Source organism: Peromyscus maniculatus, chromosome 16 (genome assembly GCF_049852395.1).
Source record: "Peromyscus maniculatus bairdii isolate BWxNUB_F1_BW_parent chromosome 16, HU_Pman_BW_mat_3.1, whole genome shotgun sequence".
NCBI lineage: Eukaryota > Metazoa > Chordata > Mammalia > Rodentia > Cricetidae > Peromyscus > Peromyscus maniculatus.
Genome location: NC_134867.1, coordinates 12,981,879 through 13,008,179, shown reverse-complemented (window position 1 = coordinate 13,008,179; position 26,301 = coordinate 12,981,879). Strand labels below are relative to the sequence as shown.

The window sequence follows — 26,301 nt, the reverse complement described above, 5'->3', positions numbered from 1 at the left end:
TTGGACCCCAATTTTATAGACCCTTTTTTCTAGGGAAACTGAAAAACGTTCAGACCCGGCTGTTCTGCTGTTTGGTCCCAACTCTTACTATAAACTACACTTAAAGCAGCCAGCAATAACAACGCCACAGCCTGAATGCTGGACTGGTTTGAAATGACCTCTACTAGATGCTGTAGAGATGGCTCAGTGTTTAACAGCACACACTGCTCTTACAAAGAACTGAGTTTGGCTCCAGAACTCATGTCAACAGACCACAAATACCTATTACTCCAGCTCCAGGAGAGCCAATGCCTCTGGCCTCTAAGGACACACACACTCATACAAACCCATACTTATATTCATAATTAAAACAATAAAATAAATCACTGTTTGTTTGTTTGTTTTTCAAGACAGGGCTCTCTGTGTAGCCTTGGCTGTCCTGGAACTCCCTTGGTAGATGAGGCTGGCCTTGAACTCAGAGATCTGCCTGCCTCTACCTCTAGAGTGCTGGGATTAAAGACATGTACCACTATGCTGGATAATAAATCACTCTTTAAAAAAAAAATGAAAGTACCTCCACTTCCACCAAGTAATCAACCTTCCACAAAATGTAGACAGGTGTTTTGCTACAGTGTGACACCCCATTCTCAGCGGAGTCCCAGTTCCTACCTGGACCGCTCGCCAACACAGTCTTCACTATGAGACTCCGATCAGCAATCTCAACCTCTGCGCTCTCAACCTGTCTTATTCACTGTTCTACTGTTCTACTGCTATGGAGAGACCCTGGGACCAGCAACTCTTTTTGTTTTTTTAGCTTTCCTTTTTATTTGTTCTTTGTGTCTTTCCCATCATGCTTCTCCATCTATTCATTTCCCCATCACTTCGTATCTATCCTCTGCTCTTGCAAAACCTCCCCCCCCCCAAAAAAAATACAATTTAAGAGAAGAAAAAGAAGAAAAAGAAAAACCAATCTCATCATGGAAGCTGCAGTGTGACACAGTGAGTCACACAGTACACCCTTTCATTCATAGATCTTTACTTGCAAGTGTTCATTACAAAGACTTGTTGGTCTGGTTCAAGACCTCTGGCTTCTGCTACACTATCAGTGCTGGGCCCTCACTGGGACTCCTCTTGGACATCCTGCTGTTGCCCTGCAGGAGATCCTGCAGCTTTGGGTCTGCAGGACGGGCCCCTTCATGTGCTCCAGCAGATCATAGATGGGGTGGATGTTGGGGTGGACAAATAACCCTGGTTCTGGGCCTGGGCAGTTGCAGAGTTGGTCTGCCTGCCAGCTCTCCCCTGTCCTCACCACCAGGGGGAGCTCTCCAGCACTGCCCTGGCCAGTTCACCCCTGGCAGCGGTGAGCAAGGGGAGGGGCCTTCCCTGTCACATTATCAGGGTCAGTTCTCCCACACCTCCACCTTCAAGGCCAGCTCTGCTGTGTTGTCCAGGTGAGGTGTAGGGGACACACTCCCGAGTGCTACGGCTGGTGAGGGACAGGGGCAGCTCTCCTGCTCTTATGACCTCAGGACCAGGTCTCCCACTGCCTCAGGTGTTGACGTGGAGGGGAGAAGGGCATCTCTCCCCGCCCATGCCACCACATGACAGATGAGTGAAGGGGAAGCTCTCCCATGCTCACAACTTCCGGGCTGGCTCACTCACACCTCCACCAATGGGGTTGGCCTTATGGAAGGCAACTCTCATAAAATAAAGCATTTAATTGGGAGCTCGCTTACAGTTTAGAGGGTGAGTCCCATGATCATCATGGCAGGTAGCAGACAGGCATGATGCTGGAGTTGCAGAAAGCTTTGCATCCTGATCCACAGGCAGCAGGCAGAGAGAGACAGACAGACAGACAGACAGAGACAGAGAGACAGAGAGAGACAGAGACAGAGAGATAGAGAGAGACAGAGACAGAAGCAGAGAGAGACAAAGAGAGACAGAGAGAGACTGGGCCTGATGTGGGCTCAAGAACCTCAAAGCCCCCCCCCCCAGTGACACATTCCTCCAACAAGACCACACCTCCCAATCTTTCAAACCTTCCTCAGTCAAGCAGTTCTACCCCTTGGTGACTAAGCATTCAAATCTATGAACACACGGGGTCCGTTCTCATTCAAACCCTCACACCCCCAATCACTGTGGTTCTTGCAGTATTCTAGGACTGCTGTGACCCACATCACTGAACTCTTCCAAATTCCTCCCAACGGCCATTCCAAAGGTTACTATAGCCTATCACCTGGTAAACCCACAGCAGTGACCCCAGGTATCGTTATCAATTTTCCGTGTTAGACAGCTCATTGCTATGGCGAAACACACAAGAAAAACAACGTAAGTGGGGCTCAAGAGACAGCTCAGTGGTTAAGAGCATTTGTTATGTGATTCCCAGCACCCACATGGTGGCTGCTAAGCAAGCACTCGGGAGGCAGAGGCAGGTGGATCTCTGTGAGTTCAAGGCCAGCCTGGGCTACCAAGTGAGTTCCAGGAAAGGCGCAAAGCTACACAGAGAAACCCTGTCTCGGAAAACAAAAACAAAAAAAGAAAGTAAAAGGCAAGTTTTAAATACTAAAAGAAAGCCGGACTGAGTGGTTCACATCCATAATCCCAGCACCCGGAACGCTGAGGCAGGAAGAGCTCAAGTGTGAACTTGCCCAGGCCACACAAACGATGACATCATCACTCAGTCTATAACCCCCTCACCTGGGCTCAGTTACCTTCTCACCCAATCCCCTGCTTCAGTGATCTTCACACAGTTTTCCCCAGTGAAGGCCATCCCACGCTCGCTCTCCCGGGGCTGACTTCCGTCTCCACTCTTCTGTTCTCTGAGGTCTGGTCCTATATTCTGCCAGACTCCCAACATCTTCCAACGGCACTCATCTCACTTCCTATAGTTTCATTTCTACACTTCAGCACCTCTAAGACTGATGTGAATGGACTTAATATCTTCTTACTTCATTAGCTTTCTTTTTTTTTAACATTTATTTACTATGTAAACAGTGTTCTGTCGCCGGGCGATGGTGGCACACACCTTTAATCCCAGCACTCGGGAGGCAGAGGCAGGCGGATCTCTGTGAGTTCGAGGCCAGCCTGGGCTACCAAGTGAGTCCCAGGAAAGGCGCAAAGCTACACAGAGAAACCCTGTCTCAAAACAAAACAAACAAACAAACAAACAAAAACAGTGTTCTGTCTGCATGTATGCCTGCAGGCCAGAAGAGGGAGCCAGATCTCATTACAGATGGTTGTGAGCCACCATGTGGTTGCTGGGAATTGAACTCAGGACCTCTGGAAGAGCAGCCAGTGCTCTTAGCCTCTGAGCCATCTCACCAGTCCTTTTTGTTTGTTTGTTTTTGTTTTTTGTTTTGAGACAGGGTTTCTCTGTAGCCCTTCATTAGCTTTATTTCAGATGATCTCAATAAACGAGTTTTCAGCTCAATTTGTTGCCTTTTTTTTTTTATCTTAAATCTTTTCTCTTCACAAAGTCTGTTTTCCTGACTTTCTTTCCCTTGAGACAGAATCTTGCTGTGTAGCCCATTGTGGCCTCAAATTTATCATCCCCCTGACTCATCCTGCCTGGTGTTGGGATTACCATGATGGACCACCATGCCCAGCTTCTGACCTGCAAAGAAAATGAAACTGAAGTTTCCTGGAACACACTTCTCTTGGCTCTGGTCACCCATCTATTTTAAAACACCCTGTTGCTCTTTTGCCTTTAATCATCATATTTAATGCTGTAGTATCTGTTACTGTTCTAATGCTAGGGTGTTTTCTGTTTATGTAGATCATGTGTAAGCTCAGGGCATCTCTGCAATTCAGTGTTTCCATGTAGTTCTAGAATTCAAGTAAAGGGTTTGCATGGTTCTCCTAACCACCCACCAACTTGTTTTTCTCTTTCTGTCTGCAATCTAGTTCCACATTAAAAAGTGATAGTTGTTGCTCAAGGTGCAGAGAAAGGGCATTCTGAAACCCTTGGCCATGGTTAGGATCTGCAGCACTTCTCCCAAAACTAGGAGGCTATCACAGAAAAGGGAATGGGAATATTGTGAGAGCCAGAGCTGGGCGGGGAGACTGGAATAAAACCTTGTCTTCTGGACCTGACAGGAGGGCTGAACTCTGAACTCACAGCCGCTGTGATACCTGCACAAGATCTGTGCAAGAGTAAGTTCGTGGAGTCCTGGAGGTGCACGAGCCACTCCACTAACTGAAGAGCTATGGACAGGTCATGGCTCTAAGGGTCAGAGAGTCAGATTCCTTTAAGGGTGTGGGCCCTGGTAGGTTAATCACATCCCAATGGAAGGTCTCACGCCCAGAGACATAAGGGCAGCGCAAACTGGAGTCAATGGTTATTAAGAAAGAGGACGCGAAGCTGGGGGAGGGTGGGAAGGAGGAGGTGAATCTAGGAAGCTTCAGGAGGAGGAGGAGTTGGGGTGAATATGATCAAAATAAACTGCATGAAATTCTCAAAGAATTATAGTTGTAGACCTTGACAAGCTCATAACTTCCACAAAAGTGTCCCACAGTTTCACTGCTAAATGTACTTCTGTCTTTTGAGTCAAAACACAAAGATATCATATTAAAGCAATAACTTTACTTCCGTTTTATGAAATAACTCCACAGGAAAGATCGTAGTTTTTCCACACGTTTTCAGCCTTTGTAGCAATGACCACTGAGTTGTTACTGTTGTAGCTGTCATGTTTTGTTCAGCCAGAGTCTCTCTGTTTGGCTCTGAAGAGCCTGGAACTCACTCTGTAGATCAGGCTGGCCTCAAACTCACAGAGATCTACCTGCCTCTGCCTCCCAAACTCTGGAATTAAAGCATGCACTACCACACCCAGCAATTTTTTTCCTTTAAGTAGTAAAATAAAAACATAAATGTGAGTGTGCACACACTGGTAGCCAACTTGAATGCTATCTAGTCCTTTGTTTACTATGAAGATACTGGTCTGAATAAAAATCGTGTATTAGTTTTGTCTGGTGGTCTAAGAAAATGGATTATTCAAATTATTCTAGTCAGATACTTTAATGCTATCTAATTCGTTCTCATTATAATAAACAGGACATAGAAAACAGACATGTGAGCCGACAAGATGGCCTGGTGGTTAAAGGCGCTTTCCTCCAACCCTGACGCCCTGCGTCAGTTCCTGGGAACCATGTGGGGGAAGGAGAGAACCAGTTCCCACTGGCTGTTCACGGACCTCCACAGTACGTCACGGCATGCACTTGAGCATGCCTGCATGCATGCTCATTCAGACACACACATAAAATCTTACATTTTTTACATTAAAAAAAGGTTGGGGGCTGGAAAGATAGCTCAGCAGTTAAGAGCAGTAACTGGCTGCTCCTGCAGAGGACCTGAGTTCGGTTCCCAACACCCACATGGGGGCTCACAACCATCTTTGGCTCCAGTTCCAGGGGTCCACTGGCCTCCAGTGGCAGCAGGCACGCATGAGGTGCACAGACACGCATGCAGTCAAATTACCCATACACATAAAATAATAATAATAATAAATATTTCTTAAGTTTTTAAAAGTCAAATAGAAATTCTAACCCTCTCCGTACCACTCTAGGTTCAGCCTGGGGGCCGCTTCCTTTCCAGCACTCCAAATTGTCCTGACGATGAAGAACGCCCGGCCGCTCAGCTCACACAGTCTACTTTCCTCTAGCTCTGCATTCCTATTTTCTGAACAGAGTTCTCAAGTTTAATCATTAAGTTAATTTGGAATTTTTAACTAATTTGATCTAATGAACTGCTAACTCGGTGGGTCACCATCCAATTAATTCTTACTATTTTTTCTCCTACCAGAATATTATGAAACTAGAAAAACTTGAAATATTATAAAAACGGGAAAACTTCACTTTAGAACATAAAATGTGAGAATTACGTATGTGAAATTTAAATCGTGGGTTTATTTTCTAGTTGTTCTGTACAAATCCACTGCCACCAGGCTATATCAGGTTTCTGATTCTGTCTCCTCCTGACATGTTTGTCCGAGTGGTTCTTGTATGGAGAATAGCTCTGCACTGACAATGTCTCTGGCAGCCGTCCCGGCCTCACCGCTGATGCCTGCCAATGCCCCCTCTTGGGGAGAACAGTCAGGCCTTGCTAAATCTCCAAGGCACACAGTCCCCACTAGAGAACCATTGTCTGGTACCAAGACATAGCCACTTCTTGTCTGGACTCTACAGTAGCTTCTTAGCAGGTCTACCCGGGTCTACCACATTACTTCACTCCCCCCAGACACCCTTCTTCAAATTACAAGCAAAGCAATCCTTCCGACTGGGATCCTGTCAGCCCTGCCTGAGGCAAGCTTCGGTGGCTTACGTTATCTCTTACAATAAATTCAAAATAGCTCCTTCCTCTGGCTTCATCCTATACCCCCCGCTTTGTGGTGGCACGGGCTGTCTTCTGAGCTCCTCCAATACATTGCTCTCTTCCCAGCCACTTAACACTTCCCAAGTCTCCTCCAAGAACTTTCCTTCCCCAATTGGTAGGGGAAGCCATCTGAGATGTGCTGTCTAGGGAGTTGAAGAGGAAAGGGATGTCACCGTGGCTGGCCTGGAACTCCTTACGTAGGCTAGGATAGCCTCAGACTCAGGGGCAATCCTCTGGTCTACCACTGGTGCTGGACTACAGGCATGTGCTGCTCCATCCTATGGCTACTTCTAGCTCTTCAATGACAGTACTGCCTGGGGGTCTTGGACCAAAGCTATAACCTACAGAAAAAAGCTGCATGTATCTCATGGTTGGAAAAGAAAACAACCTTTAATGTGGCCAGTTAGACCCTGATCATTCACAGCCATCCAGGAGAAACAAGCCAATGAAGATTTTCTTAATTTACATAGAATAAAGTTAACGTTTATGGAGTACAGTTGTGTGAATTTTAACACACGGAACTACCACCACGGTCAAGACACAGTACAATTCTAATCTATCAAGAAATATTTTCTTGTTGCCCTTTTACAGTCAAAATCTCCCACCCCAGCCCATGCAACCACAGATCCATTCTTTATTCTATCATTTTGTCTTTTCCTAATCTCTTTCTTTACCAATAAAACTACGCACACACACAAATAAGCTCACACATATGAATATATCCACACTCACATATGTGTCATGCTCTTTGCATCAGATTTTTTAATTTTGGTGGTTTGGGAATGTTTGGTTGTTGTTTTGTTGAGATAGCATCTCCCCTGTAGATCAGGCTAGCTGCTTACTCTGTAGCCCAGGCTGGCCTTTAACTTGCACCCAGCCATAGGATTCCATGTGTAAACCACCGTGTCTTTACATTAAAATATTAAGCTCTTTGATCCCAGCACTCAGGAAGCAGAAGGGGAAGGACCACACGTTAAAAGCCAGCCTGGAACCAGGTGGTGGTGGTGCACACCTTTAATCCCAGTGCTTGGGAGGCAGAGGCAGGCAGATACCTGAGTTCGAGGCCAGCCCATTCTGTAGAACAAGTTCCAGGACAGCCAGGGCTATACAGAGAAACCCACCCTGAAAAACCAAAATAAAAAATATATATATAAAAATGCACCTGTGAAGATGGTTTCCGTCCACCCTGCTAGTGGGAGATACTCTAGAGCTTGTGGAAGAGGCGGTCAGCTGACCAGTGTCCACTGCTGCTTCAACTCTGCATCGTGACCTTCGGGTCTCCTCCAAAGCTAGCTCCAGCTCAATCTCTGCACACTCTCTGACAGTCTGGGGCTCGTTCATGCCTACAACATCTGTGCTCCAAAGCGTCCCTCAGCCTCTCCCTGTGACTGCCTGCCTCGCTTTACCACACCGGAACTGCTGCACAGCCAAGCGCTGCTTTTCCTTCGACAGTCTTTGCTGTGGAACCTCCCAGACTGTTCTAGCCCGTCCCTACCTATGAGCACACCTTTGTCATTGTGCAGAGATAATCCTGATCATATTGTCAGATCAGCTACAGCAGAGGCAAACACCGTTTTCACTTAGCTGATCGGGTACTTATACGTGTGTGTGTGTGTGTGTGTGTGTGTGCATGTGTGTGCGTGTGCGTGTGCGTGTGCGTGTGTGTGTGTGTGTGTGTGTGTGTGTGTAGTATTTCCTGCACCCGCATGTGTGGGGGGTGAGTATGCACCAGAGCACATGTATATGTGGAGGCCAAAGTCCACATCACGTGTCTTCCTCCATTACTCTTGTCTTAGCCAGGGTTCTATTGCTGTGAAGAGACACCATGGCCAAGGCAGCTCTTATGAAGGAAAACATTTCATTGAGGGTTGATGGCAGTTTCAGAGACTTAGTCCATAATCATCATGGCAAGAAGTGTGGCGGCAGCAGGCAGACGTGGTGCTGGAGCAGTAGCTGAGAGTTCTACATCCAGATCCACAGACAGCAGGAAGAGAGAGACTGTGGGTCTGCTGCGGCCTTTTGAAACCTCAAATTCCACCCCCAGTGACACACCTCCTCCAACAAGACTACGCCTTCTAATCCTTCCCAACTGTTCACCAACTGAGACCTGAACATTCAAATATATAAGCTGTTCTCATTCAAACCACAACTCCCAACACCTCCCACATTTTTCCTCTCCTTTTCTTTTCTTTCTTTTTTTTTTTTTTGTTTGTTTTTTGTTTTTTTAGACAAGGTCTCACTAGGTTGCCTTGGATAGCCTGGAACTCAGTCAGTAGACCAGGCTGGCTTGAACTCTTAGAGATCCACCAGCCTCTGCCTCCTAAATGCTGGGATTAAAGGCCTACACTACCATGCCCAGCCAGTAATTTCATTTTTTAAAAAGCTCTTGAAGGATGGGGGGAGGGCTCAGGGGCAGACTGCTTGCCCGGTCTCTGTTTTTCCATCCCCAAGCCCTGTGGACACTGCTTATGATGCAAACAGCCTCAGACCCCCTGCTACCCTGTCTCCTCTCCTAAGCACTGCTGTGACAGCCTTCTCGGTCCTCACTCCAGTCTCCAAAGCTCATCCACACAATCTCTCTCCACTGCACCCGGAGGTCCTCACAGAAATACATACATTCCACATTCACCTGAGGCCTCGTGCTGAGATCCACCTGTGTGCTAGGCTCTCTGAAAGTGCATAGAGCCCACCCACATCCCGGGAGGAAAGATGATCCGAGCCCTCAGAAAGCTGGGCATTCTGAAAGAGGGCAGACAATGAACCAAAAAGAGGATAAATAAGTCAAGAGCCCTGTGACAAAGTACAGAGGCAAAGGAAGCTCCACGGGGTGAGAGGGCCGGGCTGCAGTCAGGGAGGTGAGGCCAGGCCCTCTGAGCAAGGCCTTGACAGGCCCCTGGGAAACATTATTTTGGATTCCTCACCTTTAACTGACCACATGATGAGTTAAAAAAAAAAATTACAGGATTTTAAATGTGTTACTTTTGTCTAACTACTACTTGTGTTTTAATTCTTAAATACTTTCCTAATAAGCCACAAGTGCCTTTTTAGAAATGATAAATTAAGTGAAGTAGTAAAAAAAAAAACCTACTCATGAAAGTGAGCTTCATCTTTTTCTAAAATTTAATTAAGAGTTTTTCATTTCATTGAGCTTTCTTGTATGGCATAAAAAGCAGCTAGAAACACTTGCACTTTTCTAGGTACAAATCCTGGGCCGTGTTGTGGACCACAGCCACCATGGGGAGCACCTGGGCCCAGCTTGCTGAAAAGCAGAAATAGTTCTTAAATACAAACTCAGACTGATTCTTCAGATTAAGCCTGTTACAAAAACCAGGGGTGTGGGGTGTGGGGTGGGGTGGGTGTGAAGTCATCAGACTCACACACAGAAGACTATTCCTCCAGAGACGCGGGGTTTCGGGAGCTCTGTAAGCCCCCCTCTGATTGGGTGGGGAGGGCACTTGTTTGTTTTACCTTCCGGTGGTCTGTTGGATGTTGCCACAACGACGACCCCGTTTTTGAACAGATTTTCAAAAAGCTGTTTCAGAATCATGGCGTCGGCGATGTCAGTGACCTGTGGACAACAACACATTTGTTTTATTTTAATTTTACTTCTGCTAATGGCTCTTTTTTTAAGATGGGAGTGAATTCCAGGAGGAAAATTCTAATTATCGTCAGGAAGGAAAGAGTAGATAATTAAAAGCATGAAAGGCCACTGAACAGTCTTCTACATACCCTCCTCCTTCGTGCAGATCAATCATTTCAATCCAAATTATCAAATGGTTCTACGCTAACGTCTTTATCAACTGCATGTGGGAAGCATAGAAACCTGACCTAAACATTTAGGAAATCCAATTAATTAGAGCATGCCACCCTCTACTCCCCCGCAACACACACACACACACACACACACACACACACACACACACACACACAGGTGGGGGAGCAAGAACCACATTAAAATACACAGGCTATTTGCAATTCCTAATACCTTTCTGGCAAAGGTCCCTGGAAAGGTGACTTTTAATGGTCATGGGACTTTAGAAATAAGGACAAGTAGCCAGTGAGACATAATCAGCTGCTGTTGAAAATAGAATGATATGACATAGATACTATTGTGCAATTGTTGCACAAAACAATTCAACAGATGGCCCATCACAGAAATAAGCAATTTCATTGTTCTTTTTAAGTGCTTTCTATTACTGTCCATGAATAATCCAAAGGCGCTGCAGTCACTTCCAGCACGCCAGCCTCTGCTAACCTTGCAAACACAAATATTCCTGCTTAAAAAATAATAATAATAATAATAAATCTACCCCTCCCAAGGAGGGTTAGTGCAGTGCCTTAAAACCATAACCTCTGACAAACCAGAAATGCATCGTGCAGCTGAAACACGGCTTAGTGCAGGGAAAACCACGCCAGGCAACGGGGAACACAGCTACTCATCTCTTATTTCTTGTTGAAATTATTCAAAATTGTTTCCTGTTCAAATCATAATCAAAAAGTCCACTTAATGGCAACTTTTTTTAAAGAGGCTTTTACAGTTCACAAAGAAATCAGCAGTCGAGAGAGGGAAACTCCACACACAACCCAAAGGCCGGATGAAGACCCCTGCCCACTGCAGCTGTGGATGGAGTGCCAGCGGGGTTCTACCGTACCGATGGATGGTCTCGACCCCCTTCACCAGCACATTCAAAGACTCTCTGGAAAATACGCCTTACGTGTGCTTCCTAACTCGTCACATTATTATTTTCCCTCCCTTAGAGGGTACAAAAACTCACGGAGATCTTTCTATCTGATCAAGAAACTCCAAGTTACCAACTGACCCATTATAACACAGCCAGGCAAAACTGAGTTGCAGAGGTCTCGGTCATTTCTCTCTTGACGGCCAGGATCTTACTGAGACAGTGAAGGATTTCCTTCCCACCTGAACAACAAAACCACGAGGGACGGGGGAGGGGGAGTCTTTCCATCTCAAGCAATGACTTCCAAACTTAACTAGGAGAAACCACTGAAAATGCCTTCTGTTAAAAAAGACCCAAGGAACTTCAAGCGTTCACTGAAGAGAAAAAGAGACGTGTTGCTGGTGGCGTTCAGCTGGAGCTCAGGACTATGGACAAATTTTGCTTCCACAGAAACATTCATAGAGAAGGTCCTTTTCAAATGCTTAAACACCAGTGGCATTTCTGATGAGCGGATAGAACGAGCTTGCAAAATTCAGTAGCAACTGCACTGTTAAACTAGATTTTAAAGCCAGCCCCGGCCTCTCCACCCATTCCCTTTAAAAAGAAAATCGATGAAATGCCACTTGATATTAAAAAATGAAGGCAGTTCTCCGACTATGTTCATAGTGGTTTTTGGAATAAAAAAATGAAAAACAGCTTTTGTGCCCTGAGTGAAATATTCAGCTGATACAGTGTAAAAGCTTCACCCAGAAATGGACAGCAACAAACAGCCAAGGCTTGTGGTCGAGTTTCACTTGGCTGTTTTTACATTATGGGATGTTTTTGTGCTAGCTGAGAAAATTAACTTGGAGAAGCTATGACTAATTAATAAAGCAGGAGTCACTCGGTGCAGCTGGATGCCAATGTATACTCTTTGATCTCGGCCCCGCACTTGCCCGGCTTTGCTGGGGAACAGTAATTTTACAGTAGAAGCGAACAGAAGACCATTGGCCCCACATTCTTGGAGAGCTGGGGTGCTCAGCACCCAGCATTTCATTACCACCCGGAACAAAAGACAAGACTACAGATTACCAATAAGGGTAGTCTGCAAGCAGAGAGTGGAGACATTCATTAGCATTAAAGAGAAGAGATCTTTATGACCTAGAGTTGCCTTCCATCCTGACTCACTTAAAGGAAAAAGGGGAAAAAAAAGTAATTCATTTACATGTGTAAGTGCTTGCGGCTCAGTCACCCGCTGATTGGTACGCTGCCATGCAATGACTGACAAACATAAGCATGCATTATCAGTAATTAGTATTAGCACAAAAACAAGCACCTACTTTTTATTAGCAGTTTTTAATAGTGCTCCTGCTTTATAAAAACGGCTAACTGTATCCGTTGAGTGATATTGATAGTTTATGGAGGAGAATTTTATACAGCATTCTGCTTATCAAAATGCTTTTGAAAGACTATATTTGTAAGACATGTCCTCCCTCAGTATTCTGTTTTCAGAATCACAAGTGGTTTAGCAGGTAACATAAATATTCAAAGATGATACAATAAGGATTTGAAAGAAAACCTTAAGAACGAGGTTTTTTTTTTTTTTATTTCAGCCACTAAAACACATTCAAGCAAAAAAAAAAAAAAAAAAAAAAAGATCGAAACCAAAACCTTATACAGACACATCCCCCAACCAAAGAAGCGTGTCTGAGATGTCATGCTTGGCAGAGATGACGAGGAGAGAGCGCACTCTGCAAAATGTGAGCTAAATGCTTCCAAAGTAGAAGCTTAGAAGCCCCTTCAACTCAAGAGCACAGACAGAATGTATGCCCTTGTTTTTAAGCAGCAATAATTCCCATTCGTCTCCTTATAAAATAAGCGTTATATTCATTACCACCGCCCTAGAGGTCAATAATAAACAGCAAAACCAGCAGGACTCATAAGATGATTCCATTTTAAAAGTGAAGTTGCAGACATACCATCACTAAGACTAAAGCACCGGAAGAGTCTTTTCTAGTCAATTCAGCAAGTATTGTACTAAACTTAACGATGACGTCTAGGTTCTGCTGTTAAAAACCTCCAGACCCCACCTTCCTCTGCAGCCAGATATTTAACCACATAATACACGACTTTGTGTACTAAGAAAGATACATAGCAGAGCTGTTCTGAGCCTGAGAAAGGCTGCAGGATTTAGACCACAGCTAAGTTACATAACCTCTCTGACTGTCCATTTTCTCACCAATATAATGAAAGCAGCAACAATACCTAGTTGCAAAACTTTAATAAGGCATATATTAAACTCTCAAGAAATGTTAACTGGGGTTATTACCTATGTATAGTATACACACCCCTATAATTCCCTATCAGTAACGCACTGTTGTATAGAATTTTGGTTGCAAACGGAAGGACAGGTATCACAGCACGGTGGTTAAGAACAAAGGCACTGGAGTTAGCAGTCAAGAGCAACTCTGGTTCTCCCAGCTCAGTTCCCAGAACCCACGCCAAGTAGCTCCCAGATGCCTCCAGCTCCAGCTCCAGGGGATCCATGCTTTCTTTGGAGTTCACAAACACCCACACTTATGTGCACACATGTACACAATTAAAAATTAAAATAAATATTTTGTTTAAAAGAAAGACAAAATATAGGGGCCAGACATGATGGAGCATTTGAATCCCAGCATTCAGGAGGCAGAGGCAAATGGATCTCTATGACAGAGGCAAATGGTCTCAAGACCAGCCTGTCTACAAAACAAGCTCCAGGACCATCAAGGCTACATAGAGAGGCCTTGACTCAAAGCAAACCAAAACCAAAACAATCAACACAAACATACAGGCACATAGAAAGCACCCAGGAGGGGCTGCAGAGATGGCTCAGCGGTTTAGAGCACTGGCTGCTCTTCCAGAGGACCATGGTTCAATTCCCAGCACCCGCATGGCAGCTCATAACTGTCTGTAATTCCAGACCCCGGGGATCCAACACCATTATACAAATGCACATAAAATAAAGTTAAATTTAAATTTAAAAAAAAGAAAGAAAGCACCCAGGAAACAGTAGCCATCATAGAGCACGTATAAGGAGCTGAGATGCAGTTTGGTGGTAGATGATTGTCCAGTGTGCAAGAGGCCCTAGGTCCAGTCTCCAGCACCAAAATGAATGAAAAAAACTAATGAGTATACATAATAGACGGAATGGAACAGCCCAATAGATAGATAGGCAACACCTCAAACAGTTCATGAAAGACTAACTTAATAAGTAAACAAAGGAGAGAAATTATATTAAAGTATAAATAATATAAGTTAAATAATAAGATAGCATTTTCACCTATTAACAATTAAAAATGACCAGATAATTCAGGATGTTGACAGGAGAAAACGTGGCTGAGGTTTTTGTCTTTGGTTCTAAACTGCTGACTTTGTTCAGGAGGCGTCTGACACACAATGGCGGGAATGCTGTAAGCGGGGAATGCTGTAAGCAAAGCTTAACAGACCGTTCTGGAGGGAGTGGGGAAGAGTGGAACGCCAGAACATGGACGGCAAAGACTGCTCAGGTTTCAGACAAAAGGGCTCTGTTGGGAAACAGGCTAGAGGCCACTTGTGTTATGTTCTGGCAAAGAGTGCGGTACGATCTGCTCGTGTCCTGAAAACTGTAAGCGAGGCTGAATTCAAAAGCAGTGGACTTTCCATTTGCTGGGGAAGAGTCAACGTAACCCAGCATTCACCTGTGGCTTGGCTGCTGCTTGCTGTAGGGTTCACAGTGAGAAATCAGAGCAAAGACAGAGCAGGCAGATTACAAAAGAAGAAGAAGAAGGTTCGGCGAGGCCAAGAAGTGAGCATGGGTATATTGACAGATGTGGACAGCGGCCGGGGAGGCGGTGGAGCAACTAAGAGCACTGGCTGCTCTCGCAGAGGACCCAGGTTTGGTTCCCAGCACCCACATGGCAGCTCACAACCATGCATAACTGCAGTTCCCGGACATCTGGTGCCTTCTGCAAGCACCAGGCACACTTGCAGTGGCCTTACCCGAATGCAGGTAAATGTGGTGGTATTGTGTTCCCCAAAATATTGTGCACCTTAATAAACTTATCTGGGGTCAGAGAACAGAAAAGCCACTAGTTAGGCAGTGATAGCACACGCCTTTAATCCTAGCATCCCAAAGGCAGAAATCCCTCTGGATCTCTGTGAGTTCAAGGCCACATTGGAAACAGCCAGGCATGGTGACTCACGCCTTTAATCCCAGGAAGCAAGCCTTTAATCCTAGGGAGTGATGGTAGAAAGCAGAAAGGTATATAAGGCGTGAGGACCAAAAACTAGTAGCATTTGGCTGGTTCAGCATTCGTCTGGTTAAGCATTCAGGCTTTTATGCAGCAGTTCAGCTGAGAGCCATTGGGATGAGGACACAGAAGCTTCCAGTCTGAGGAAACAGGACCAGCTGAGGAATTGGCAAGGCGAGATAGCTGTGGCTTGTTCTGTCTCTCTGATCTACCAGCATTGACCCCAATAACTGGCCTCGGGTTTGATTTTATTAATAAGAACTTTGAAGATTCAGGCAACAGGTAAACAAGCACTCCTACAGTTAAAATAAAATAAATCTTTAAAAATTCAGAAAAAAAAAAAAAGGCTAGAGAGGTGGCTCAGTGGTGAGTACAGGCTGCTCTTCCAGAGGACCTGGGTTTGATTCCCAGCACCCACAAGACAGCTCACAGTGATCTTTCTCTCCAGTTCCAGGGGATCTGATACCCTCTTCTGCCTCTGAGGGCACCAAGCATGCATGTGGTACATAGACATACATGCAGGCAAAATATCTATACAGATAAAGTACAATAAATAAAATCTTAAATAAATAAATGGCCAGCTGTGGTATGCACGCCTTTAATCTCAGTACTCAACAGGCCAGTATGCAGATGGATCTCTGTGAGTCTGAGGCCAGCCGGACCTATGTAAAGAGTTGCAACCAGCAAAGCTACCCAGTGACCCTGTCTCAAAATAGATAAATAAATAAGGTTGCAAACAAGATGTGTATAAAACTGCAACTTTTTAGGAGAGAGTATTATTAAAGAGAAACTTCAAATCCTGACTGGGACAATGGGAAAGATGCCTTGATGCAAGACCTCAACCATCAAAGGTTCCAATTTATGAAAAATGAAATGTACTTGAAAGACTTTCATTTGGAAAAATCAGTACCTAAGTAAGTAGTGCCTGAACAGATAGAGACAAAGAGGTACTCTGGTCTAATGGGGTCCCCTATACAAGTGTTTCCCCAGATAGATCAAATTCATAAGAGACATAGGTCCGAGGTTGCTGACAAGCTTGTAGATTAGCTACTTATAGACAGGCATAGTCTAATTAGCAGTGGAACAGAAAAGATCCTGTGATAAGAAATCAGGCAACTGGGATAACTATCAAACCAAGTTCGGATGAGGCCAGTGATGACACACACCTCTATTGTTTGTGTTAGCAGGCAAGATTCTCTAAGAGCCTCTCTTACTCAATGTGGTGTTTGAGTGAGAATGCCCCCATAGGCTCAGATATTTGAATACTTGGTCCCCAGTTAGTGGAACTGTTTAGGAAGGATTAGGATCAGTGGCCTTCTTATAGAAAATGTGTCATTAGGGGTGGGTTTTAGGTTTTAAAAAACCCAAGTCCTAGGTTGTCTCAGCATGTAAGCTCTCAGCTACTGCTCCAACATCATGCCTGCCTGACACCATTCTCCCTGCCGTGATGATCATGGGTTAATCCTCCCAAACTGTAATCAAGCCCCAATAAACTCTCTCCTACAAGCTACCTTGGTCATGGCCTCTCTTCACAGCAATAGAAAAGTAACCAGGACACTCAACATGTAACAGGAAAGCCCTGCTTGTTGCCGGTTTCTCTGATGAGCCTGGGCTTGTTTAAGCATTACCAATGTAGACATTCATACTTGATTCCTTCCTCCCATTAGTCAACCCTCTCAAATATGAACTTAATGGAGAGTACTCAGACAGCCAGGTCTGTCAGGACTTCATTATTAGTGGAACATTGTGGTTTGGGGGAACCCTAGAATATATACTTTCATAGGATCCGTCCTTAGTTAATCAAAAACATCAGAAATCTATAGCCGTATTTATATAAAAACAAATACAGGGCTGGGGAGATGGCTCAGTGGTCAAGAGCACCGGCTGTTCTTCAAGAGCAACCAGTTTGATTCCCAGCACCCACATGGCAGTTCACCACTGACTGACTCCAGTTCCAGGTGATAGGATGCCCTCTTTGGGCCCCTGTGGGCAATGCACACACACGGTGCACAGACATACAAGCAGACAAACTACTCATACACCCTAAAATAAAAAGAAATAAAGAAATCTAAGATTTAGGGGGCTGAAGAGATGGTTCAGCGGTTAGGAATGTTTAACATTATTACAGACGGCCCAGGTTCATTTCTCATCACTCGTACTGAGCTACTCACAACTGCCCGTGACTCCAGTTTCAGAGGATCTGCTGTCCTCCGGCCTTGGTGACCACTGCATACATGTGGTGCACATAAACTCATGTAGGCACACTATTTTACAACTGTATAATATCTGTTATAGAAGGGAAACACATGACAGTTACTGTAACTTGTAAGTCGGCAAATTTCTCTTACAGTAAGTTAGTATTTCAGGCTTTCCACACCACATAGACTCTCTGTTCTTTCTTCTTCTTCTTCTCCTTCTTCTTTCTCCTCCTCCTCATCTTCCTCCTCATCACCATCCTTCTTCTTCTTCCTCTTGCTACCACTTAGAACACACACCTAGGGCTGGTGGGATGGCTGAGTGGCTAAAAGGTCTGGCTCTTGCAGAGGACACACATTCAACTCCCAGCACCACAACTACCTCTAACTGCAACTCCGGAGTCTGTCACCCTCTGCTGGCCTCCAGGAGCATCCACATGCACATGCACATGCACATATGTGCACACAGACACACACACTTACAGAGCAGTGAATAATAAAATAGACCTTAAAGTGCTATGCCCCAGAAATCTTTCCTCAGGGGCCACACAGAAGCAGGGGCCAGTTATCCTGAGTAGGCCATGGCTTGTGAAATTCTAAACAAGACTGTGAAATTGAAGTAATAACAAAGAATATGTGAAATCAATTCATAAAATAATGAAAATACCAGGAGCAAAATTGAAATGCTCACACTTCATTCACCATGCCATTCTATAGCTACGAAAAATCTCCACTTGGAGCTGGAGCAACAGCCCAGAGGTGCAGAGTGCCTGGTGTTCTTGTAGAACACTGAGTCCTGTTCCCTGAATCCAGGCAGCTTCCAACCACCTGTAACTACAATTCCAGGGGACCCAATGCCTCCGGCCTTGGTGAATACCCATACTCACATACACAGCCCCATGAGTATGCACACGCACATGCATACACATAATTTAAAATAATAAAAATAAATCTAAGTCTAACAAAAAAGGAAAATCCCCACTTTACCTGAAATTCATCAAAACACAGGAGACAAGCTTCTTGGCTGATCTCTTCAGCTATGGGAGCGATGGGGTCATATGACTTAGTCATGAATCCTGCCTTCCTCTTGGGCAAGCTCTGTTTAAGGCGATGTATTCCTTGGATACACAAAATGAAGCAGACAAAATATTATATTAATAGAACATTTTAAGGAACTAGAACATATTTTTAATCTCTGAATGATACTTAACCTGGACATAAACATTAAATTTAAAGTCCACATGCAACAGAGTTCAGTCATCACAATTTGATTATTGAAAGGTGTTGCAGTTTCTCCACTTCCCAACAAGTTATTACAGTCATAAAACTGTAGGGCAACTCAAGGTCACCCATCCAGTTGTTGAATCACTTTAAGGACAACAGCAAGAGGCAGCTAGATGCATAAGCAAACTGGAATTGGTCCTGGGTTTAAGTGATGAGAGGAAAGGGGAGACATGAGCCTGTGAAGTGCAAACCTTGTCTCGCCTATCTAGTCAGAACGCTCTCTTGTCGCCAACCCACAACATCCAGACCATTCCTGCTTACTCACAATATCTACACTAAACACTGAATGTCTGGGGGGAAAAGCAATGTTCCCGCTCTAGGGAGGGACAGATGCCAGGCACACCATGCAGGAAATGAAATAATCAACAAACACCGAGAGATAGGCAAAACATGTGAATCCCACCAGTGGGAGATGATGCAGAAGGATCAGGAATTACATCAGGCCATCTCAAAAAATAAACAAGAAACCTGGTGTGGTGGCACACGCCTTTAATCCCAGCACTCTGTGAGGCAGAGGGAGGCAGATATCTGAATTCAAGGCCAGCCTGGTCTACAGACCAAGTTCCAGGACAGCCAGGGCTACATAGAGAAACCTTGCCTCAGATAAATAGATAGATAGATTTAAAACAAAACAAAAAAAGGCCTCTAAAGAGAGCTACGCAATCTACCTGCAAATACAGACTGAGCACATACGAGGTAGGTAACGCAGTAGGAACCTAATCAAAAACTTCCTAAAACAGGTGTCGCCTCTGTGCGCTAACTGCCTGGCACTGAACTGGTCTTAAGAACTACCTCAAGATGCATTCTTGTTTTCCTACACCGCAAAGCAAAAGATACCAAAGAAAATCTTACTCAAGCAAAGGTCTTATTTTTTCTACAGCTTATATGTGTTTGATCACTGAAAAGGAAGATGATTTTGTAGTTATCACACTGAAAAATCACTGGCTGCGTGGGGTCACTTACTTCTGTGCACATCTAGCATGAAGCCATGAAAATGGACCCGTTTTTTCCTCTTCATTTCCACATAAGCATAAAACATGTCCATCACCATTGTTTTCCCTGTACCTTAAAAATAAAAATAAAAAAATTTAAGAATACCATTAAACGGCGTGTGCTGATTACACTAATGATTGTTCATTAGCTTTGAGATAATGAGACTGAGAGCTCTTTGCTGGGAAGCCAGAGGCTGCCGCTCTGCTGGGGTGGAGGAGGCACTTACTTTGCCTGCCGAACTGGCTTTAAAAGGTTGATGTTCCCTTTTTCATCATAATCCTGCTTTGAGTCAACACTGAGAGGTATGCTCATAACCTGGCATGATTTCTAGGCTGTCCTTCCGTCTTTCCGTCTAAAAGACACTGGAATAAATTAATCTATTGGCATTACTAAATATTAGGAACTATGGGAAATTCAGAAATTAAAGTAAGACTATCAAGAGAAGGTGGCCGGCTGGCAGGAGGGCTCAGCAGATGAAGTGCGGGCCGTGTAAGCCTGCCGACTGGCATGTGACCCCATCCCCCACTCAGGCACACACAACAATAACAGATACAAATAATTTTTTAAAGAGGTGAAAAGTTAAGGAATAAATGCAGAGGAAAATGGTCAGTTATAATACTTTGTCCTATTTAGAGATAAGGATGTGCTTTTCAAAATGAGCCCTACTTCAGAAACTCTGATCATCAATCGTTAGAATTAAATTATTCAGTTTTCAACACTTGAAAGTGTTCCTCACTCCAATTGCACTAGCAGCTGAATGTCAGTCCCCTGAGCACAGAAAAGCACAGTGTTCCTCTCTTACAGAAAACCTAGCACCCGGGAACCTAGTACCTGCGGGACTGCAGCGGTACCCACACTTAGTCCACACCCCAGCAGCCATCAGCAAGCCGAACCTGCATGTAAGGGTCCTGTCTCCAGTCTTCTCTCTCTCTCTCTCTCTCTCTCTCTCTCTCTCTCTCTCACACACACACACACACACACACACACACACACACACACACACACACACCAAATCAAATGATGCAACTACTAAAATTCCAAGGCAGTTTAGCAAATGGGAAGATACAGACTTATCTTTGGGCTTTTTTCTACTCCAGAAGACATTAAGCCCATGACATTCTTTCTTTCTCTATTTTATTTTACTTTTTAAATTTGATGTGTGTGCTGGTTTTGCCTGCATGTGTGTCTGTAAAGCACATGCATGCAGCACCCTGGGAGGCCAGAAGAGGGTGTTAGATTCTTCCTGGGACTGGCGTTACTGATGGGTGTGAGCCGTCACGTGGGTGCTGGGAACTGAACCCAGGTCCTCTGCAAGAGCAGCAAACGCTCTTAACCCCTGAGGCCTCTCTCCAGCCTCCAAGTGTGGGGCCCACAGAGGCTCCCTAGTGAGACCTTACTCAAGGACGGAGAATCTGAGCTTGCTTTACCCAGCAGGGCCGAATAATGGGACAATTTGGCCACGGGCGTGGTTACCAGGTGTTTTGAAGGGTCCACACTCGGCTGCACATTGTGCTTTAGATCTTAAAAGGGGGGGGTCTTTTGCTGCTCCCCTTGGCAGTGTATAAAAAGCCCATTAGACTAAATCTCGAAGAGGCTGGGTATTGATCCAGGGCCTTCCCGAAGCTATCCTGTGTCTCTGTCTTTCTCTTCATCTCCAGCTATATTTCTATCTAATACTTCCTCATCCCTCTCTCCTCCCTACAAGAACCCTTAGTCAGGTCAGAGCTGACTCCGACACCCAAGCCCGTGCCATTTCAATGCCAGATCTTTTTGTGTGTGAAAATGCAATCCCCAGTCAGAATTTGCACTAAAAGGCCCACTTAAATTGAAAAGTGACTCTTTGCAAAATCTTCAGTACAGTACTTCTGGCTAAAATAAGCAACAGCAGATTCTCACTCACTACATTTACCAAAAGAAGGACAGCAGCAAAGTTTCAATTTCTACTGCATCTAACACTGGTCCAGAAAATCTCTAGAATTATCTAACCAAAAATGTGGAGAACATGTACTTGAATTTGATATTTGTGTGAACTCTCTGTCAAATGTGAGCTGGAAGCTAGCCTGAGTTACATAGCAAGACACATCTCAAAAAAAAAAATAGAAATATTAAGTTACATAACTTTCAACCATGCGACTTTCGAAATCTTACTTAAATACAATAAATATCCCTGTTCTCTTAATCAATATATTTACTGAATGTCCACATGGATAAGGTGCCACTGCCGGTGCTCAGGTACAATGGGAACAGTACTAAAAAAAAAAAAAAACCCTGGGATCAGCATGAGCTCCTCACCAACCTGGGCTATTCAAGGAGTTCCGGGCCACCATGGACTACAGCAAGACCCGGCCTCAGGAGGACTTAAAACAGATTGGGAAAGTGATGTGCCACAAGGTTCATAGCATATAAGTGAGTTGTAGGCAATGTCAGCACAGATGTTATTCTTAGGTAAGTGAGAGAAATAAAAAAGTGCTCTTACATGGCTGTGCATGGCATTTGTAGCTCAGTGGCTCAGGCTGGGAGAGCACGAACGAAGGAAGACTGTGATATGATAGAAATGTTCTACACAATCACAAGATAGAATAAATAAAATATAAACACAAAAGATACAAAAAGACTAATCATATGAATAAGCTAGAATATACAGTCTTTAGGCCAGTAGCAGATGAGGACGCACACACACCACAGGGCAGGTAGGCCACTCAGCAGGTGAGGGGATATACACACACACACACACACACACACACACACACACACACACACACACGGCAGGTAGGCCAGTCAACAGCTTTACACACACACCACACTTGGCAACCAGAGTTTAACCCCCAGGCCCCTCACAGTGGAAGGAGAGAAGAAACACCCCGAAGCTGTTCTCTGACTTCCACATACACATCGTGGCACATGTACACACAAACTAAAACAAATTATTAAGTAATAAAGTAATTTTTACAATAAAAACAACAACAACTACAAAGAACAAGATGGGTATAGTGACACAGACAGGTAATCCTAGCCCTTGAGAGCTCGAGGCGGGAGAATCAAGGCCAGCTTAGGCTACGTAAAGAGTTAGAGGCCAGCCTGGGCTATATGAAATCCCATCTTTTTTTTTTTTTTTTTTTTTCCTTTCTTTCTTTTTTTTCTTATGAAACCCCATCTTAAAACAAGAGCAACAAAGGGCTGGGTGGGGTGATACCTAAGAAGGACCCAGATGGGAAACAGAACACAAATGTAAGATGGTAGATTTCAGCCCTAACATACCGATCAAACCAACTGGACCACATGATCTAATAAAAAAAAAAAAAAACCAAGATAAATAAACAAAAAGCAAAATCTAGAGACTCTCTTCATGATACCCAAATAAAAACTAGAGACTTTCTTCATGATACCCAAAAACCGAGGGCTTCAGAGATGACCCAGTGGTTAAGAGCACTGGCTGTTCTTCCAGAGGACACCACATGGCAGCTCACCATCATCAGTCCCAAGGGACCCGACACCCTCTCTGGTCTCCTTAGGGATTATATGCGTGTGGTACGATGACACACTTGCAGGCAGGACAACCAAGCACATAAAGTTAATTAATTAAATCTCAAAAAAATAAAAAATAAAAGTAAAAACTGAGATCTGCTCCACAAATTCTCATCCTAGGAAAGCTGCAGTAATCATATGGATATCGACCCACTGGACAAGGAATCAGGAATATTGCTAAAGATAAAGAATGACGCTCTGTAATAAGATGCTTGGTTCATCAAGGTAGAACAGCAGGGGTCACTGGGGCCCACATCTGGAATCCCAGCCCATAGGAGCCCAGCCTGTATCAAAGGAGGAAAGGAAAGAAGAATAACAATACTAAATACGTCTGTGCCCACTCATGGAGCTCACAGTATATTAAATGAAATTAAAAGGAGAAATAGCCTAATCCACAATAAATGTGGGAGCTATCAACATTCCTTTCTTGGGAAAAGACAAAAGAAAAAGAAAAGGCAGTGAGGATACAGATTTCTATAACATTTGAGAAAACTGAGGTACAGAACATTATGCACAGCAATAAGTGGTTAGTGTTTTCACATACACATGAAATATTCAACTGCAGCAGGCTTTCTTGGGCCACCAGTGCCCAAATCATAACACGTGGACTTATTATCAATTATGAATGCTTGGCCTTAACTTGGACTTGTTTCTAACTAGCTTTTCTTTTATTAATTTGAATTAACCCATTGCTATTAATCTATGTGCTGCCCTGAGACTCACTTACCTCATCTGTGTACTGCCCATCCTGCTTCCCTGCTTCCTCCGGTCTGGCTGGCTGATCCTTGGCTGGCTGGCCAGCTCTTCTTTTATCTCTGCCTGCCAGCCCCACCTATCCCTCCTCTGCCTAGCTATTGGACATTCAGCTTTTTATTAGACCAATCAGGTGCCTTAGGCAGGCAAGGTCAAACAGCAACACAGCTTTACATAGTTAAACAAATATTCTATTCCACAACATTTCCCCCTTTTTGTCTAAATAAAAAGGAAAGGTTTTAACTTTAACATAGTAAAACTATATACAATAAGAACAATTATCAAGTAAGAGTTACATTTACAGTATCCAGTCCATTTGTATTTGGCCATTTGTATTTGGCAAATTCAGAGAAAATACTCCATTATTTATCCTATCTTGGTGAGTCCAAAGTTTTGTACCTAATTCACCTTCTATCATAACTAAGGAAAACTGTAACTATCTATCATAACTAAGGAAAACTGTAACTATATCTAGTCTTCAATTCCATCAAAGACCCCAGAAAGATATAATAGTACCCAAGTAAACAAGCAGTGCAGTGCAAGCCATTTCCAAATCATGACACAGAGACTTATTATTAATTATGAATGCTCAACCTTAACTTAGACTTGTTTCTAGCTAGCTTTTCTTTTTTTTAACTTAAATTAACTCATTTCTATTCATCTATGTGCTACCCTGGGACTCATTTACCTCATCTACATACTGTCCATTCTTTCCTGCTTCCTCCATGCTGGGCTGGCTGATCCCCAGCTGGCTGGCCAGCTCTTCTTTACTCCCTGCCTGCCAGCCCCATCTATCCCTCCTCTGCCTAGCTATTGTTCATTCAGCTTTTTATTAGACCCATCAGGTGCCTTAGGGAGGCAATGCCAAACAGCAACACAGCTTTACATAGTTAAACAAATATTCTATTCCACAACATTCAACCCTAAATCATAGTAAGTCTTCTGAAATATGAAAGGAAAGTAATTGAATCATACAAATCATTTTCTGGGACCACAATAAAATCAACTAGAGGGGTTGGGGATTTAGCTCAGTGGTGGAACACTTTCCTAGCAAGTGCAAGGCCCTTAGTTTGGTCCTCAGCTCTGAAAAAAAAAAAATCAACTAGAAATCAATCAGATATTTAGAAATTTATCAACATGTAGGTAAGTAACCCATGCAGCCCCCACACGACCTCCCACAGCAGCTTGAATTTTTTCTAGACCTCCCCTTAGGTAAAGTAGGATCCTTGACTTTGCCACAGAAAGGACTTTCAGGATGAACCAGGATAAAGCAGAGCTGCAGTTCATTTTAAACACAGATTAGACACAAGGATTAAAAGAAAGAAAGAGGTACTCGGAGAGAGCATAAGCCAGGTCTGAGACTACGGCCAGACCTGGCATTGGCTTCCCAGAGGAGAGCCTCATTTCCTTGTCTTTATAATAGCCATATATAGGGTTTGGTGGAGGTTCAAGTTGTCTTTAAAGGGTGCCCAAGAATTTGAAATTAGATCACGGAGTCACCAGGAATACAGCAGACAAAGTAACACTTCAGATCACAGGGACTGCATGAGATGCTAACTGTGAACTAAAATTAACAGGAGAAAGGATGTGGACAGGATCACACTAAAGGATACAGATGTTCAGGCCTTAAACATGGCTCTCTGCTATCTTAGCATTCTTATTTGGATGTCCTTATATTGCAAGGAATGTCTTTATATAGGCAGTCTATACAGCCAATGTTAATTGTGTTGGAACTTTTGTTTGTTTGTTTGTTTCAAGGCAGGGTTTCTTTGTGTGCCTGTCCTCGAACTCACAGAGATCCACCTGCCTCTGCCTCCAGAGTGCTGGGATTAAAGGTGTGTGCTGCCACCACCTGGTAGTATTGGAACTCTTGATCCTCAACTGGCAGAGACTTTGATCAGACTCCAGGGTGACTCCTTTCCCTTCCCACACCCTCATAATTTTGTCTTTCTATCCTGCTTCAAACAAAATGGAAAGTCAAAGACATGCCAACATTTGAAGAGCACTGCCAAGGTCACTCTCAGAGGTAATGTTATAACTTCAAATGCTTATAGTAAAAAGCAACACTTCAAAATCAATAGGAACTTATCCTGTTCTACAAAATCAGAAAAGGCAGCAAATGAAACCCAAAGTAAATGTAAGAAAGGAAATAATAAAATTAAGAAATCAATAAATCAAAAGCTAAATCACTGAAAATACTGAAGGAAAAAAAAAAACAAAACACTAACCCCTATCTCAACTAAACAATATAGAGGAAACACAAAGCAAGGGCTGGA

At 43.9% G+C, this 26,301-nt stretch overlaps 1 protein-coding gene across 8 annotated transcripts in view; it reads right to left on the bottom strand.

The window, feature by feature from the left end:
• The window catches only part of Afg1l (AFG1 like ATPase), a 189,122-nt gene that overhangs the window by 94,297 nt on the left and 68,524 nt on the right, over positions 1-26,301 (bottom strand). For all 8 annotated transcript variants that reach the window (XM_076552378.1, XM_076552379.1, XM_076552380.1 and 5 more), the window contains 3 exons: positions 19,718-19,819; positions 18,458-18,588; positions 9,815-9,914 (listed from right to left, as the gene is read on the bottom strand). In XM_076552378.1, coding sequence (XP_076408493.1) covers positions 9,815-9,914; positions 18,458-18,588; positions 19,718-19,805 — 319 coding nt within the window. In that variant the 5' untranslated portion in view covers positions 19,806-19,819. The remainder of the gene's footprint in view (positions 1-9,814; positions 9,915-18,457; positions 18,589-19,717; positions 19,820-26,301) is intronic.